The sequence below is a fragment of the Falco punctatus genome, assembly GCF_963210335.1.
Source record: "Falco punctatus genome assembly, chromosome: 10".
Classification (NCBI taxonomy): Eukaryota; Metazoa; Chordata; class Aves; order Falconiformes; family Falconidae; genus Falco; species Falco punctatus.
The window spans coordinates 14,849,371-14,867,881 of NC_137590.1; the positions used below are offsets into that span (position 1 = coordinate 14,849,371).

General features: G+C 49.3%; 1 protein-coding gene across 10 annotated transcripts in view; it reads right to left on the reverse strand.

Moving 5' to 3' along the window:
- The window catches only part of MYT1 (myelin transcription factor 1), a 124,866-nt gene that overhangs the window by 42,841 nt on the left and 63,514 nt on the right, over nt 1-18,511 (reverse strand). For 9 of the 10 annotated variants that reach the window (XM_080404003.1, XM_080404006.1, XM_080404000.1 and 6 more), the window contains 5 exons: nt 14,800-14,900; nt 6,708-6,762; nt 4,769-4,799; nt 1,388-1,450; nt 380-627 (listed from right to left, as the gene is read on the reverse strand). In XM_080404003.1, coding sequence (XP_080260129.1) covers nt 380-627; nt 1,388-1,450; nt 4,769-4,799; nt 6,708-6,762; nt 14,800-14,900 — 498 coding nt within the window. Of the gene's footprint in view, nt 1-379; nt 628-1,387; nt 1,451-4,768; nt 14,901-18,511 lie in introns of all 10 variants that reach the window. The other variant, XM_080404004.1, reaches the window with a different exon arrangement.

Below are 18,511 nucleotides of genomic sequence, written 5' to 3' on the forward strand. Positions count from 1 at the left end.
ACCCACCTCCTCCAGGTAGGGACAAGGACAGCTCCTGCATGGGGACACCAGTTGAGCCCCTCGAGGCACCGATGCGGGACCGCGGCTGCCTTCCTCACCGCCATCTGAGCCATGCAGCGAGCTCCTCCGTGCTTTCCATGGGTCTTTCCCCAGGGAGCATCCCTGATGGAAAAGCTCTCATTTTTAAGACACTGGAGACAACCTATGCTCATCCTCTCTCTGCTTAACCAGAGCTTTGCCATTGTGCTTCCACTGAATGTAATAATTGAAGGACCCATCCTGTACATAATTCAGAGGAGCTATAACTCCTGGTTATTAACACTCCCTGCCCTTTATTCATCTGCAGAACACAGCTCTGCAATCAATAATGATAAAGCACCTTCTGCCGGCTCAGGGCTGTGGGTCTCCTCCTGCTCCACCGCCTCCGCCTCGTCCTCCTCCAGCATCCCTTCCGACTCATCGGAGCCGGACTCCTCCTTTGCCTCAGCCTCCTCACTGCCGTCACTGTCAACATTGTAGCCTTCATCCAAGGCCAGCTTGAGCGGATGGGATTTTCTCTTTGATACCAGATGTTCGGTCTCCGCATCCTGAAGTTTCCTCTTCTTTGCTAGAGGGCAGCTTTGTAAACTGCAGATGGGATCAAGGAGCAGAGAGGAGACATTGCTGAGTGAGAAAGGCATGGCTACGGCATCCAAACCCGTTAGGCAAAGGTGAGTCGGACAAATATACAAATACTAAAAAAACCAAATAAACCATCCAGCAGCCCATCATTCTAGCTGTTTTAACCCTTCGTGGCCAGAAGATCTGCTCTCAGACCTTAACTTTCTGTAACTATGTCAACTTTTCTCAGAAGTCAGCGCAAGGATGTTGGGCTCACTCCAGCAGCCTGGCCCACAGGCAGCTGCTGCCAGGGAGCAGCAGGACCAGCAGCTCCCAGCACCACTGTTGGTGATGGCCACCAGTGCCACCATGAAACCAGGCAAGAGATGCAGTACCATCCCCTGGAGCACGTCTACCAACTGTTCCAGTCTCACTATTATAGGGTAACGAAAACCATCACTTAAGGCTGCCATGGCCTCCAAGACAGCCAGAGTGCTCTCATTTCTTCTCCTTACCCACAGAGGCACAGAGCAGACCAAAATTTTTGCCGGCCATCAACCCCAGGCACCTAGGCACTTGGTCTAGGATCTGCAGGAAGGCTACCGTCAGCCTGGTGAAGCAGATCCCTTAGGATCCCTCACGGACCGATGGAGAGACAGAAATTGGCTCTTTGGTAGGTAGGTTGGGTTGGGTTGCTGGTCTGAACCAGCCTCTCTCCAGTGAACATCTGTCTTTTGGGTTTCTTGCTTGCATTTTTCCGTTCCCACAGCCTCCAACCCAGCCTCACCTTCTGTGCCTTGCATACTTTCCACGGATGTGTCCTGAGCCGTTACAGCCTGGAGTTGGACAGCTTGAAAGGGAAACAAGCAACCATCAAGAACAGCAATAGGATTTGGCGAATTTATTTTTAATTAGAAATGTATAAACTATGGTCAGTTAAACAGGTCCTGTGCCAAAGGAACAAAATAACCGCAAAAGGGAATATAATTTCCCTCAAATGGTTCAGCTTGTCCCTTTGAATTCCAAGTGAGGAGGGCAGGAGAGCAGCCTTGCAGTTTGCTAAAAATTAATGAAATGACTCACCCCATTTAATTAGATGAACGGTTCATTATAGTTTTATGAGTATGTTTAATTAAAGATTTGCATGTGTAAGAGCAAGCTTTTAAAAAGCAGGCAACTACTGCACTCTGCCTCCCCACTGCCACTCTTCAGTTTTCCTCTGGTGCAGGAGGAAAACACGGGCTTTGCGCTTATTTGATGGCTTCTCAGGGAACTGGGGTTCCTTGCAGTAAGAAAGGGATGGCTTTTTTGGAAAGAGCAGGCTGGGAGTGGATCAAGGAGGTATTAGCCAGAGCACATTGGGTGGAGATCACCAGGACAAAAATCCTCAAAAGCACCTCAGAGCCTCTTTGGGGGGAACAGGTAGGATTTAGGTGACCAGATCTCCCAAATCCCTGCATTTGTTCCGGCTGCTCCACAGAAGAGGATGAGTTAAATACTTCCAGGGAGCTCTGGGCAGTGCTCGAAGTCCTTTGCCACAGACTGCAGCGATGCAGCCTGCTTGCTGCATCCCTCAGCGCGGGGCCACACACCTCCCCTGCCAGGGTAATTAGTCCCAGCTCCAGGAGCTATAAGGGCTCCAGATAAAAAGCATTAGAGCAAACATTTTCTGGCAAAACCAGATTATGGCATTGATTATAGGATGCCCAAGTGACTTGCCTGACATCTGAGGAATTCTGGAGTCATGTAGGATTAATAACCTCATTTAGCACCGTATCACCCTCGGCCCGGGAAGTTGGAAGCGCTAATGAAATCTCTTTATGACAGTGCAAAGGGAGAAGGCATCGCCAGCCCAGAGGGGATCTGGCCAGCCTGTTATTCCTGGAGTAAAAGACGCAGGACAACATTACATAGTACCAAGTGCCAAGTCAGGCTTTAGGGACTCAGAATTTCTGCTCTCAGCAGAGAGCTCAGCCCTTGCAGAAAGCTGAGGATAAGGAGGATCTGAGTGCACTAATGGATGCAGCAGCTCTGGGTGCCGGCAGGTTATTAATGGCTCAGCTCCCCAGAACACCGTGCACAAGTCAGATCGCTGTGTTCAGAGAATATAATTCAACCCAAAACCGGGACAGGAAAGGGCTGCTGAACTGTCAGGAGAGTAGGAATCCTTCCTCCAAGGAGACCTGCTTGCTTTAGCTTAGCAAAGCTAACGCTAAGAGGGCAAATGATGGCAGCATGTCCCCTAAAGGGACACGGCGTTCTAGATGAGGCGTGGGCATAAGCTGCACCTCCTGCCCCCTCCAAGATGAAGTCCCCTTCCTGCTGTCCCCTTTGCTTATGGCCCAGTTTCAATCAGAGTTGCTGAGCATCCTCCAGCATCATCGCTTGGGGGATGGCTCCCAGCTTTTTCAGCACACATGCACAGCCTGAGCCTCACCGTGCCTGGGGTCTTGCCTGCCAGCAAAGCATCCCTTCCCGAGCAAAATGCTTAAGGTCATGTATAAAAAGATCTCGTCCTGCTAACATGCATAATTGGAAGAGGGAGCTCCCCGCTTCACTACTGCCTCTGCTGATGATCTGAAAGTCTATTTAATTTTAATTGCCCTCAGTCATGACCGAGGCAGCTCTGTCCTGAGCAGCCCCAGACACACTTTAAGTGACTGCACGCTGAAAGACAGAGCGGTGTTTATGTTACCAGTGATGTGCCTGAAAAAGGCCTTATTCAGTGGAAAACAAGAGCAGCTCTGATGAAGATGTTACAGGCTTTCATAAGCTTCCCTGCATCAATTAAAGCTGATTCCCCCCCACTCACCCACCCCATTTTTGATGTGGCAAAAGGAAGCCTGCAGTAAAGAGTAAGCAGGAGAGAGCCAAGTGGTTCGGCATCGAGGTTTTCCAAAGCAGGTGGCGATTTGGGATGTCTCCGGCTTCAGCATATTAATTCAATCCCCTTAAAAAGTGCCAGTGCAGAGGTGATGCTCAGCATGTGCTACACCAGGCTTTACCCATGCCCACCCTCCTTTCGGGAGGTTTCACAGATTTTGGCAGGAGTCCCAAAAGGGCTTCCAGGTCTGTTAAAGCTGCTCTCCTTCCCAGCAAGAGCCACCACACCGTACTGCTCTCCCCCTCCCCACAGCCTTCATATGCTTGACAAAAGGGCCTCTTATTGTTATGCAGACGATGCCCTGCTTCCAATTAGTCGATTAATCGTCCAGTTATTCAGGCAATTAGGTGACAGCTGCAGAGATGGCTTTGTGGAGCACTCTGCCCTGCCCCTTATATATGTCACCTGCTCCAATTACCACCTCCACTCAAGTGTTCAGCAATAAAAGTTGGAGAAGTGGCATGCCTGCCACTCACTCCTCCCATCTCTCCAGAGTAATAGGAGAGCAGAGGAGCAGAAATACTCTGAAATTGGGTTGGTTAAGGTCCAATTACTCTTTGACACACGCGGCTTTCTAAGGGAGGCTGCTAGGAGAGGCAGCCCCTGCTATTAGCGCCTGTCCAGGTTAAAGACTCCTACCTTTCACGTAAGCCCTTCTGCAAGGTTTAATGGGAGCTTAGAGATGGGGGAGGCTGTTATTTATAATGAGAAGCTCTGTAGGGCAGCAGAGACTTGCTCCTGCTCTTTTGGCTGCTGCTGTTGGCATGCCAGTGCCGCTAAATGAATGATAACAGGACTTGGGTGACTCAACAGGGGGATGCAGGGCCAAAGGAGGGGCATCTGGCGTGAGGTGATGTGACACAACATTGTTTAGGGTCAATAAGAGGATGTAAAATACATAGAAAAGAAACTCTGGTTAGGGGGATGTTGTCCCTAATGAACCTGCAATGCAAAACGTGGGTGTTAGGTTTTGCTGGGATTTAGATCGGGGGTGGGACAGAGGATGGCTGGAGGGTTTCCAGTCTAATGTTTCTATTTCCACCCCTTTAACTCCCGTGGTTCTTCTGGTGCATGTTGTCCACACATCAGTGTGCCCAGAGGACTTGGACACAAGGTTCCCACCAGTATGAGCCTCCTAGCAAGACCTCCACCCCATCAGTCCCATGGGTTTGCTCCCCTCACCCGGGCTCCCCAGCCTGTAAGGAGCTGCAGGGCTGTGCCCACAGCAGCCTTGGTGCGGGGCCTCCCCTCCTTCCCACCACCGAGGGTGAGCAGGGTCCTTACCTCACCTCCTGGCCGATGAGCTCCGTGGGCACTGGTGGAGGGGCAGGATGCAGCAATGGAAACAAACACAAGGTCAAAAACACACCAGGGATCTGCGCAGCCCCCTTCTCTGGGGGATCGTCTCCTGCCTGCAGCTGGGTTGCTGCTGCCTCCTCAGGCATCCCATTTGGGGAAGGCAAGGAAAATCTCTCCTGCCATTATTTACTGCATGCCAGCCTCTAGTAAATCATAATCCTGCCTTGTAAATCCTCCTGGCTGTGCTTAATTTCAAGCGCGTGAGCGTGTTTGCAGCATCAGGGACCACCTCTCTCTCTAAAGACGCGATGACTTTAAAGTCAGTGGAGCCATACTGATACAGTGCATGTAACTCAAACACTTTTTAGTAAAGACTGAGTTTTCTCATGCCTTCCTCTCTGTTTGCCTTTAAAACATGCACCTCAGTTACTTTTTGCACTGTTACTGTTTTGCTGCAATGGCCACATTTACCTCTACAGCAACAGGCACAGCCACATTTTTCTCCTCCCCTTGTCACACTGGACTGATGTGGGAGCCCCTGCCTATGCTCAGACACATGGTCGGCTGTGTGCTATTTGGCTTCTAAGGTAAACAATGCTTTGTAGGGGTTTTAGGGATTATTCCCCATTTATGAATAAGAGGACTTCTCATTGCTTACAGTTATAACACACAACATAGCATCGTTGCTGAAACCTTACATCCATCCAGGAATCCAAATAATCAGGAGGGGGGAAAATCCACAACACAAGTCTAAATTTGCCCAGGCTAAAAACCATAACACGTTTGCTCAATTTGTTTGAGCTAATTGGGTTTCCTGGGATCCAGTTCCCGGTGGGATGACTCACAAGCTTCAACAAACTGGAGGCAGCAGCAAGTCCCAGGGCATATGCAATAAATTACTTTTTCACATCAGGAAATCCAGATTCAAGTGTGGGGAAGGCAGGGTGTGAGAAAATAAATAGAATCAGGGCACTCTCATTAGCAACCTGAGCAAGCACCTTTATGTAAGCACAACAAAGCAATGAAACCCAAAAATCCAAGCTCGATTCAGCATAATTGGCAGCATCTGGGTTTTGGTTTTAAAAAGCTGCAGATGCTGAGAAGGGCAAGGAGGGTCAGGACAAAGGAAGGTGGCTTGGCACAGTTGTGTGGGTGAAGCTGCAGGCCCTGCAGCCATTGCACTTTTTCAGCCAGCCCTGTTCATTCCTTGCTTCCAACCACCTTTGCAATTCATCACATCCATAGCCACAAAAAAAAAAATTCATGGTCACAAAAAGGAACCAAAACAGAGAGGCTGGTCTGTAACCATCACACGTGGCTATGGAACTATCTGAGGTGACACCCTCTGCTCTGCATCAGAGCACCTCGCCTTCTCCCCAACAGAAAGCATGCAACGAAAGACCTGCACATGTTTTTAAATTCAGAAAATAAATAGCAATCAAGCTTTTTAACAAGTCGTTTGTCCTCACATCCCTGCCAGGGGACGGCCCCATTTGCTTCTCCAGCATGCACTACTTCTGCCAGGCACTCTCAGATGTGCAACTTCAAAGCCGCTGGCAGAATGTGCATGATGAAAGCCCCAGGAGCTGATCTGAAGCTCCAGTGATTGCAATCCCCCTAAAGCAAAGCATGTAAAGGGGTGATTTTTTTTTTATTTCTCTCTCTCTCTTGCTCTTTTTTTTTTTTTTTCTTTTTTCTCCTAGGTGTAAGGGATGAGGGTTAAATATTCTAAGGACCTATAAAGGTTGCAGTTGGGAGTTTTGCAGGTTTGTAGATAGATTGCAGTAGGGTTGGAGAGGAGAATATTGAGCATAACTTAAAGAGTTAAGCCTGGACCTGAAAAATCAAAGCCTATTTGGAACAAGCAAAGCGCGAGGAGTTCAAGTTTGTGCATCCCTGTGCTGCAGGATAACCAGCTGCTCACCTCTGATAGACTTCGATCGCGTGCGTGCTCTTTTATCATCATTTTCTAAACTCATCTGGAATGTAAAGAAAAGATAATTGTTGAAAGATAACAAGAAAATTATTGTTAAAGGACAATCTCATATGTGGTCATTGCTCTGTGTAAATACCTGAGCAGCAGGGAAAGCTTTCCCATAATTTTGAGACAGAGGTTTCTTGCACTGATTCGATTGTTCAACCCACAGTGCCCTGTAGGAACCCTATAATTAATACCCACATCCTGGGACACAACAAGGACTCTCCGCTGGTTGGGAACTACAGAGGGACAAACAGCCAGATGTGATGGCCCGTGATGGAAAACACCCGTGTCTGAGCACTTAAGGGCAGAACTGATTTCTCTGGATTGCACCACAGAAGCGCTGTAAGCACCGAGGTGAGTCGCTGGCACATATTCAGAAATCTGTGGATACACAGCCCAGCTGATCTTGTGCCCGGGAAGGGCAACTTTTTGTGTAGTGCCCTAAAGGGCACCCTCTTCTTTCCGCTTAAATTTGACACAGAGAGGGTTGCATCTAAATAACCCCTGCAACATGGACATCAAAGAGGAGGTCTGCAGGGAATATGGGCATGAATAAGCAACACTGGGGACTTCAAAGTGCTTGATATTAATTAAACATCACAACATGCCACAAGGTAGCAGAAGGCTGAAGCGCAGCCACCTTTGGGGTGCAGCGCAGGCTACACACCCATGCCCCAGCATCGGGGGGCTTTGAAATCAGGCTGTGCCTGGAGGTGGGAGCTACAAGAGCAGGGGAACCTCTGTGGCAGAGCAAAAAGGCATAGCCAGAATAACAGAAATGAGATTTCATTAAAGTTGCCAATGAAGTTGCTGAAGTGGTCAAAGAGCTGGTTTTACATCTTGCCCTTGACACAGATGCTCTCTCTGCAGGCAGGTGCATTTGGGGTTCGCAGGATCAGGGTGTGGGCAGGGGGTGGATTGTAGCCTGGTAGGTTAGGGTCAAGACAATTTGAGCTTTATTGTAGTGTTACCATCTGGGACATTTCCTCCTGGGATAAAGAGGCACAGAGAGAAAGGCAGGGGAAGGACCATTTCCAAGTGGGATTTGACATAGAACCAGATTCTCTTCGGAGCATCCTCTACAGGTTGGAAAGGATCTGACCAGCTCCTGTGCATCCCCACATGAGGCTCCACAGCAAACCCTCCAGCACCGCTGACAGAGGGGGGATGCAAGCAGCTGCTCCCCCAAACTGAGGAGCAGGAAGGGACATGCATGCAGAGCATGTGCGGTAGCAGGGATGATGCTCGCCTGATACATCCACTGCATCCCCACACGCACCTTGAAACTATTTCTTGATGGATGCTGCTCACAGTCTCCAGCAGAAGGGGCTGGGGAGGTCCTCACCCATCAGCCTCAAAGGATGCGCTGCTTGGTGTGAGTCTCTTTTGTTCCCCCTGAGGCTTGGGGGGAGCAAGGAGGGAGGCTGGCAGGCAGGCAGGGAGAGGGGATGGAAGTCCCCACTCCAAAGGGCAGGGATGGAATTTCCCCCAGTGCCCCTCTCCCTTCCACTGCCACCCTCCAGAAATGCGGCGTTAACACACAGTGATTTATGTGTTTTTGTTAGATGGGGAGATTGGCGAGGAGGGGAGGGGGGGAAGGGGGGGAAAAATCAAAACCTGGAGCAATTTATGCATCCTGTCAGCATTCAGCTCATGGCACTGCAGTGTTGTGCTCCACGTTTATTACAATCTTCCCAATAACACAGCAGACAATTACTATAATTTGTATTTTTAAAGCCCCGGTTCCCTGTGGACCAATGGCTCACGTTTAAAGTGTGGAGAGGAGCAGGTGTCAAAGGGACTTCATTACATTTATGAGCCTTTCAACGTCGGCGTGCGCTGAGCAAGCTAGCTAATGCCGCTGCCGCGCGCCGACAATACAACTAATACATTTGATTGCTGGGAGTCTGCCTCCAACCAAAACGAACTTCAGAGAGGGCTTTTTTTTTTCTTTTTTTTCTTTTTTTCTTTTTTCTTTTTTCTTTTTTTTCTTTTTTTTCTTCTTTTTTTCTTTTTTTTTTTTTTTTTTTGACAGTTTTCCCAGGGAACTGGCACATGTTGGGCTGGTGCCTTGGCAATATGGGTTTCCTGCAGATAAATTAGTCAAAGTGGGAAGCGTAATGGGCACCGCCTGCAACGTGCCAGCTCTGGCCAAAAAAGAGGAAGGGCTGGGACCCTGCAGGGACAGTGGGGGAAAAGCAGAGCAAAACTTCAATTTTCTTAAACCTTCAAGGACAGGCAGGTGGGAAGGGCTCAAGCTGCTTGTCTATAAATGGGGGAGACCCCATTTCAAGTTACATTTGTCTTCAGAAAATTAGGTAACACACCCAAGCTCCTCACTACACCACAGCACTTCATAAAGCAACTCCTCCCATTGCCTTTGCCACCTCTTTCAAGCCAGGATCAAATGCCCTGGGAAGACTGGAGCACACTTGGGCACTGCATAGGGAAAGGGGACCGGAGCCACCTGAGGCAGGGATGGACCCAACCTTGCTGAAGACCAAAGGATGAAAAAGCCAAATAAGCTGCCTTGCCTGTAATCTCTACAAAGCAGCATTTTTTTTTAAATAAAATACAAACACAAACCAAAAAAAACCTCAAAAAATCTCACTAGATGACTAAACTATTGGGATTTTCCCCCATAGGGAAGACTCCATTACTTGGTTAAAGAACTTGACACAGCCCCGCCACTGCATAATTATAACGTTTCGCTCACAGCATCAGATGGATGGGGTGAGTTCTGTACTCTCAGACTTTTTTTTTTTTTCCTACCATCAAGCTGCTTTTCTCAGCTTAAATCAACAGCAGCACCAGCCTCAAAAATCTTCATTTCCCACCAAAGTGCAGAAACACCAGGAAAAAGATCCATTTCTGAACTCAGCCCCTGCTCCTCCCAGGCAACTTAAATTAACTGACATGGCCATTACTGCGCTTCTGGAGCCTCTGTGGTTATCGGGCTCGGATGCATGAAGGTTACATGAAACCACTGTTCTTTATTGTTTGCCTCCTCAGCGAGAAGCCCTCTAGACAGATCGTTTTAACGCGAAATTTCAGGTCACATAGTGCATGTTTGCAGTCTTGGAAACTGATGGGGTATTTTCATTTGTTCTCTCCCTTGCTCGCATAATAGCCAGGCTGAGAAGCTATCTGGATTTCACTCTTATTATTTTAACTCTGAAAGGAAAACAAAGCAATCTGAAAGGAAACCTGCAAATAAATTATTGCTAGCAGATGCCAGCCTCAGAGCATGTTAGTCCAGCTAGAAAAGACAGAGGTTTATTCTGCTCATCCTCGCCTTATTGCTGGATTATTTCTCACATTAAACCGAAACGAGCACCTGGCAGGTTTCCTAACCCAACACCACTAGGCCATGCAGTAGAAAGGACCCCGTGCTGAGGTCAGGATTCAGCTCAGTGCTCTGCCACTGAGCCAGGATAACCCTGAGAGCATCACTTCATCTCTGGGTGCTCCTTCCCCCCACTTCTCCAAACACGCCATGGCGCAGGGGCTATTTCTTACCACGCATTTGTCCCGCACCAAGTAGCTTCCTGACACGACCATAACACAAGCTATACTGACCATGTCCCAGTGCCGCAAATCTAAATCAATGGGGTTCAGACAGATAAACTGGAAAGGCTGTTTAACCTGAGTAAAAAGTGAATCTTAACAGCCTCCTCCTACAGTGAAGGTCTTGCTCTGCTGCCAAGACTACAGGGATACAGCGTGGGAACACCAGCACGGACCTGACGTTTAATTTTATGGAGTACCTGTGGGGTTGATATCTTCTTCTTTCTTATCTTAATACAGACTTCTTCTCCGATGGAAGAGTGAGGTGCTAAGTTAAAACCGCTGGAGCCTCCCATGCACTGACACCTAGGTGCCTAGGCTTCGATAGCTCTATGCAAATATGCCATTAAGGGCCATGATGAAATTCCCCACCGTCAGCAGTAATACTTTCTGTGTATTCAAAAGCACCACAGAGCTCAGAGAAAATAAACATCTTAAAAAAGCCTTCAGGTGGACAAAGGGAGGTGAGGATTCAGCGGGAATATTTATTTCACTCTGAAAACAGCAGAGCTTCCATCAGTGCTTATTCGCAGATATAGCAAAATGCCATTTGCAAGAAGCTGCGTCTGAGCTTTAGAGAGACAGACTGACAGACAGAGCCTCTATTTTTAGTTAAAACCCCCGAAATCTAAATTTGCCTAGCAGCAGGTAAAGCAAGAGGAGGAAAATGCCAGAAGAGATTACATTTTTAGAACAGAATTGTTGAAAAGTGGTTTTCTGCTTGGTCCTTCCCTCCTTCCAGGTCCAAAGAGCCCCTTCTTTAGCTCCTTATGGGATAAGGCAGCACAGACCACCCTAATGAGGGAGGACCCCACCACACCTCACTCCACCCTGGCAGAGGCCAAGGATGGTCCAGCTCCCACAACCTCATTTCAGGGCTGGGTTCAAAGCCAGGGTGAGGGAAAGGAGAAGGATGCTGGGTGGGAAACCTCCATCATCACCAACCTTGTCCCAGCAAACACCTTCAAGCCCTCACCAGGGAAGATTAATTTGCTGGTTAATTTGCACTGTTGCCCACTGCTCCTTTCCTACCCAAGGATCACCTTATCAGTGTGAGCCACTGAAGGGATCAAACCCTGCAGTTTAGCTGGATGTATACTATGGGGCAAATCACAGCCAGGCACCAGAACTGCCCCTCAGCACCCACCAAGAGGTGAGGATGGGCTTGAATAGCCTGTCCCGATTTCTCCTTCCTCGGTTGTATTTTTGTTTCTTTTTTTTTTTTTTTTTTCTGAGGTTTTTTTCCCCACCGCTGAGGAATCTCCCTCCTTGGCTGCTGCAGGCAGAACATGGGTGGAAAGACCTGGATCTGGGTCTCCAAATCTCTCCCACTTGCTCTCTGCAAAGCACCATGGCATCATCAGTCACTGCAGAAAATGAAGAGGACTTTGTCCCACTGGACCTTCTCCAGCTGTTAATTTTGTAAAAAATAAGGGAACAATGAAGGAAGAAATACCCTTGATCTGCCTCTACTTTTAAAAAAGGCTCAATAGTAGCTCCCAGCTGCTATTTTATAACCACACTCTGAGGTTAGGGGTTTTTTTTTGCTTCTTCCCTTTAGGGTCTTCCTTGCTGCTTGATTTAAATCCTCCTGACATTCCACCTATTGTGAGTCCCATCCTCAGCTGAACAAACTACCGCCTGCCTTTTGCTTTCTGACTGCTTCCAGGAAAGGACACCCTGCGCAGTGTTCTGGGGCTTGGAGTCGGGGGGAGGATTTTGCCTTGACATCTTTAGATGCAAACCCACAGCTTGTACCCCCCTCAAACTACACATTACCAAGGTGTCACAAACATCCTCCCGAAGCTGTACTGTCAGTTTGTGTTTGCAGAAAAGGTCCAACTCCCACCCCCAAAAAAAAAGCTTAATGCTGCGAATGATACGCTTACCGAGCGCTAATGCTCTGTAGCGATAGCAGAGGCATCCTCCGCACAAGTGAAGCGGACCAGAAAAGATGCTCCCGAGCATCACGTTTGACACAGCCGCAGCTGTACCGTGTGCCTCTGCAGCGCTGACATTCAAGCATTAGGCTGGGGTGATTTCATATGCAGTAGTTTAAGTTGACATATACTTTCCTCTTGACTGTTTGAAAGTGCTACAACACGCAATCCAAACGCCATTTCACGCGCAGAGAGACCTAAGTGGCTTCATTCGTGCAAACAGCTCTTACGCCAGAAAAGGAGGGGTTGGGGAAGGGGGGGCAGAAATAATATATCACGGTTCTTCAACCTCATTGCTTTCAAGCTCAGTAATAAGCTGCCTTTTTCATAAGATTATCCTCGAGTGGCACAATGAGAGGCGATGGCTGAGGCGAGCTACATGCCTGTCTCCGAAGAGGGCTGCAGCAGCCCATGTTCTTGGCAGGGGGTGGGCAGCTCTGGTGGTCCTATCAACATCAGCCCTGCCTGTCCTACCAGTGGCCAGCCTTCTGCAACAGCCTGCCCGCTGCTTAGCGGTACCCCCAGCTAGCTCACTGTGGCACAGGAAAATAGGGAAGATTTGGGAGACAAAGATTCTTTTCTCCATCAGCACGGTGATCCGGGATGAGCGCAGGCAGGAGCGTCCATGCGGACAGTCCCAGCTGGCTCCGTGCAGCAAGCACCTCACCGCAGCACTCTCCAGAGATCTCATTTCAGACCTGTCATGGGAAATTTTATCCTGCGCCTGGACTTCTTTAAGAGGCAAAAATAAATAAGTAAATGTGCCCCACATCCCATTGTCCTTCACTGCTGCACATCCTGTGGATTACAAGCTGTAACTGGCATGAAAAACTACATTTAAATACAATATGTATTTAGGAGCACACACACAAGTGGAAGCATGTGTGCATGGGGCAGACCCAGAGGTTAGAGAGCAACTGAGATCTCGCTCCCCACTGCGAGGAAGAGGGCTGCACACAGGCACAATACCTAGGCCTAAACCATCGTAAGTTCTACCTGCATTTTAGGAAAACACTGCAGAAAACAAATATGCTACTGCACTGATACGCAGAGAACTATTTTTTAAATTTGCCTAAATGGATTTAAAGTGATGCGTGGGGAAAACTGCTCATGGAGAGCTGGCAATAGCCTTATCAAAGCCAGCCTCTTCCTTCCCGTTCAAGTTTAATTTGGCTTTTATAACAAAGGACCAGAACTCATCTATCGCTCACTCACACACCTTAGGCTAGCAGGCTCGGTCTTGCAGCCAAAGATGCACAGGATCAGGCCCTTGCGTACCCTTGACATCCCACGGTGTGACTCTGACCCTGGCTTTACAGGACCAGCACTGCCACCCCGAAAAGCTGCAGCTCCCCAAATCCTGCTCCCGCTTCAGATGCCCCCTTCCCACCTCCTCCTCTTGCCCCCAGACCAGTCACTCTGTTTTAACACAAATCAGCAGAGCTGGAGGTTGCAGGAAACCCTTGTTAGCAATGTGCCTGGCAGAGACAGCACACTAGATGAGCACCAGGTATGAGGAATATTACCTTTTGTAATCATCGCTTTATTAACATACAACAATCTTATTAAATCTAATCTAAGTGCTTATTTGGCAGGTTCAATAGAAAAGCCTTAATTGAGCTCGTTTTAAATATAGCAACAACTGCTTACTCTGCTTTCTAAGAAGGTGTGAGCTTTTCTGGCGACACCTGCTTGCAGCTGACAGCTTGTTAGTGAAGAAGGATGGTTTTTAAGGGTGGATTTTTGCTGGTTTGGGGGTTTCCCAGGGTTCAGTTTATTTGGGGATACAGGAAGAGTCAGTAACATCAGTCACCAAAGGAGGGCTTCCTCCACCACACAGGTGCGTCCATCCGCCCATCTGAGATGGTGCCTCACTACCGAGGGGCCAAAACGGGACAGGAAGGGCCATTTGTGTAGCAAGCAGCCCAATTCTATGCTTAATTAAAGCTTCTTAATCTGCTGGCAGTGAATCTGCCAGGAGGTTTGACAGCTTTGGCTGGACCTCTTTCATCAGCCACAGCTGCAGCAGTAAATGAGTGGCTCTGTTGAGCCCCTGTTGCTGCCCGGGGTCCTGGTGGGGATGAATGCTGCACTTGTCTCCTCCAAAGACTCCACAGCTTCACCTGGCGTGCGGGGGGCTCCTTCCGACCAGCCGGCCCCTTGCAGAAAGGGCCTATTTTATCAGGCCTGGGACTGACCTAAATATCCTGATCTGATCCGCCCTTGAAGGATGGGACCAGAGAGGAAGGCAAGGATTTAAATATCTGGACTTGAAGCCAAATCTTGGCAGCTGGAAGCCCTCTCTGCCCGGATTCACCATGCAGGAGGTTTGGCTGCAGCAGGGAGACAGAGACTTCCAAGTCCTGCCCATCACTTTGGGTACCGGAAAGGCTCCATCCCCCCAGAACCACCTGGTCCATAAGGGCTGGAGCAGCACGTGGCCCTCGTCCCATGGCCAACGTGTGGGGCCAAGGGTCACTGTACCACAAAAGTACACGCTTTTAGGGGACGGAAGGCTTTCTGCTCACCTTGATGTGTGTGCCGTGCAGGCTGGTGGCTCCCTCGCAGCTGCTGATCTTCTCTCCGCAGGTCCACCTCTGATTCAGCAGCTCACCCCGAAACTCATTTTCTGGGGAAGGGAAGAGGAACACGGGGTCAGGACACAGAGTCAGCCCAGCAACCCAGCAGCAGCAACCAGAGACAAAAATGCCATATATATTCCCTGCCTGCTTTCTTTAACGGCCATACAAATCCTGGCTGAGGGTCTCGATGCCCCGAGCAGGAACCCAGGGTGCCATGCCAAAGCCAAGAGCCCCAACCATGAAAAATGTTTATGTGCACCCTCAGCTTACCATAAACACTGCAATGCTGCTCAGCTTGGTCCTCCATTGGAAACCACAGTATTAACAGTGAGTGTCACTGGTGGGCTGGGCAAGGCAGCTGCCAGCAGTGGCTGGGGAACCCCGCTGTGCCCTTACAGCCTCCTCTCATTCCAGAAGTAAAGTTAATTTTTAACCTTTCCTTAAGATGTGCACACCTAGAGCAGTGGATGGGACCCTGTAGCTGTGTATCAACGAAAGCGAGTGGGGTCCCCACCCATCTCCATGGCATCGGTCTGTGACACCAGTGTTCTAGAGGGAGTCCGCCCACAAACAGCAGCGAAGGTGCAAACCACGGCTCTCGGAGTTAGCGCTTCCAGACACAGAGCTGCTCTGGGAGAGAGGGAAAGCAGGCAGAGAGGACCCTCCATCCCTGGGGAAATACCGTGGGACGTATATACTTCCCAAGCAGATTCTCAGCACTTCCCCTTCATCTCATACAACTTCAAGCATCTCCAAGGAGCTGGCGCCAGCCCTGCTGCACATGGGTGGACGTGCAGCAGCGGGGCCAGCGCAGAGGAGCTGCGGTGGTGCGGGAGCTGCATGGCACAGCTGCACGGTGCACAGGTACTGCTCACCACGAGATCAAGGGCGCTTGCCCCCAGCACCACAGCTCACCTTGGCAAATGGTTGTTGCTTTGGGCACTGCCGCCACAAGTCTTCCCCTCACATCAGTAATTGCGGTTCCCTCTGGCACTGAGTACTGAATTATTTACTGCCTGTTCTCCAAGTCTTGCTTCATTTATCTTCTACCACTGATAGAAAGGTAAAAGGAGAGCATCCCCCAGAAGGAGGCACATGAGGAGCTACACGCATGCTGGCGCGCTCATTCATCTTGGGCTCCTAATATTCCAGGGAAGAGCTCAGGGTAGAGGCTTTGTTTCCTCCACCCAACAGGCTCTCCTGCTTCTTTGGCTTGATGTTCTGTTATTGGGGCAATCTCAAAGACAGGGAAAGCAGGGAGAAGGCTCACACATGCTAAAGGAAACCTGCAGAAAGTGGGTGTTTCCAGTAGTGGATAACTTGCTGAGTGCATAGGACAGCAGCCGAGCAACTTTGGATCTGTTCTGCCACAAAGCAGCTTTTAGGAGAACATGAAGAAATTAGGTAGGGAATGTGTTCCTTCCCTGCTTGTGCCTGTTCTCTACCTGCAAAACATTAAGGAACAACCAGTATATCCTACAGTGCTCTTGCAAGAATGAATACATTGAAAGACCAGGATAATTTGATCCTATGGTGATGCACAATCTACGTTAGTGATGAAGACAAATGACTGTGAAAGTCATCTTCATGTATCTGTCCAGAGCTGTGCTGGAGCCAGGAGGGCAGCTGGGGGAACTTTTTGAGGTTTCACAGGAGAAACACCTGTGTTGGAGACTGCTCCAAACTCTGTCTGATGCGCTGTGTTCCAGCCTGGGCTGAAACATTATTCTGCTTTGGAGAAGCTCCGAGGAAAGGGAGCAGGGAGGCACAGATGGCCAGGCAGATGATGAAAACCAAGCAAAATGTGGGAAAGAAACTAGAAAGGGACAGAAGAAAGGAGAACAGAGGGAAAAAAACCCATCAGATAGGAAGAAATAAAGATGTTTCTATAGCACATTCATAGGACAGTACAGCCTGCCTGCTTAGCTGAAGCATTTCTCTGAGCATACTTCTCCCAAGCAGTGTGTTTTGAAGAAGGCGCATCCCCTCTGGGATGCAGTGGGGGCAGAAGCAGAGTGGGTTAAACTGTAGAAACAATGGATCCTGGATGCAAGATAACCCTAAAGATAGCTTAGAAGATTTTTTTGAAAGGTTGAGAGGTCATGAGATACAACACCAAGGAGGAAAAAATAGCAAACACATACACACTTATCCTCTTTGGGCCTATTTCGGTCACATGTGCCTCTGTTGTAGGCTAAGGGTGAGTTCTGGAAGCTGCTGCAGTGAATATGGCCCCAGACGCCAGCTTGTCCTTGCCACGGGCCCCATCCCCACCTCCTGTGCCTTTGTCCCTGTGAGCAAGAGGAGGGGAAGGGGCTGAATGTTGGGGTGAAGAGCCCTGGCCAGGCTGAATGTACGTTGGCCGCACCAGCTCAGCATCTTCCTGCCCACTCCTGTCCCTCTGCCCAGCCCGGTTCAGATGGCCAAGGCAGCTCCATCAATACACGAATCAGATTTCCTCTACTCCGTGCTGCTTAAATGCATCTGGTCCCCAGAGAGGATCAGCTTGCAGTGCTGGCTGTGCCCTTTCCACCTCGCCTCTGGACCCTGGGTTCAGCAGAAATGCAGCTCAGTGGTTCTGTGAAGGACACTTCTTTTAACCCCTACCTGGGCCACCCAAGTGATGATGCAGGATATTGCCTTAAATTAAAGTTTTTCCCCATGGGAAGTAGATCCCAGTGGGCACAGCATGTTCTGGGGTCCCCTCTTGGCACCGAGCCGGAACAGCCAAAGCACACAGCCGGGAGCACTTGCATCCACTCCTCCTTGAAAAATAATCTAGATGCTCAGCTGGTCTGACAGATCGCTGCCTGATGTTCACATCCCAAAGGAAATCACGGGCTTTCCCCCACCCGCTCCATCCTCAGTACCCACCACCTAGCCTGGATAGCATCACACACTGGGTTCCCTAATCAGACAGGTTGCTTTTCAAAGAATCCTAGAACGGTTTGGGTTGGAAAGGGACCTTAAAGATCATCTAGTTACTGGCCACAGCCAGGGACAACTTCCACCAGCCCAGGTTGCTCAAAGCCCCATCCAGCCTGGCCTTGAACCCTGCCAGGGATGGCATACCCACACTTCTGTCTTTTCCCTCATCAACATTTATAACGATCCACCACCAAAACATCAGCGTGTCTTCTTCCAGATGAGATTCCTTCCCAAACCTTGAATCTCTTTGTCCCTTTCTGTCCTTCAGAAACATCTACAGAGAAGGGTCAGCTGTGAACCAAAGCATTGCGAGTTGTGCAGAGCCCTGGCACGGAGGAGCAAGTTCTGTGAAACCTTTGGGTCACTGTCATCAACTCCAAACAAGATCTGGAAACTTGGGAGGAGATCACATGCAAATCAAAGCATGAATCAGACTTGGGTATGTTTTACTTTACATTTCCAAAGAGAGAAGAAAGCATTGATTTGCCAGAAAAAAAAAAAAACCTGAACCCTCCAAAGAATGGCAGAAATTTCCCTCCAGAATAAACCAAACAAACCTCGCAGAAAGCTTCGCAGCACAGAGGGTGAATAGAAAACGAGGCGGGATGTGGCAGGAGGGGGCTCTGGGTGGCAGCCGGCTCCCACACGTGTCCTACGGTGCTGGGGGGAGCCGTGCTCACAGGATGCCTGCCAGAGCAGCATCCCTCTGTTTGCAAATCTATGCAGAGGT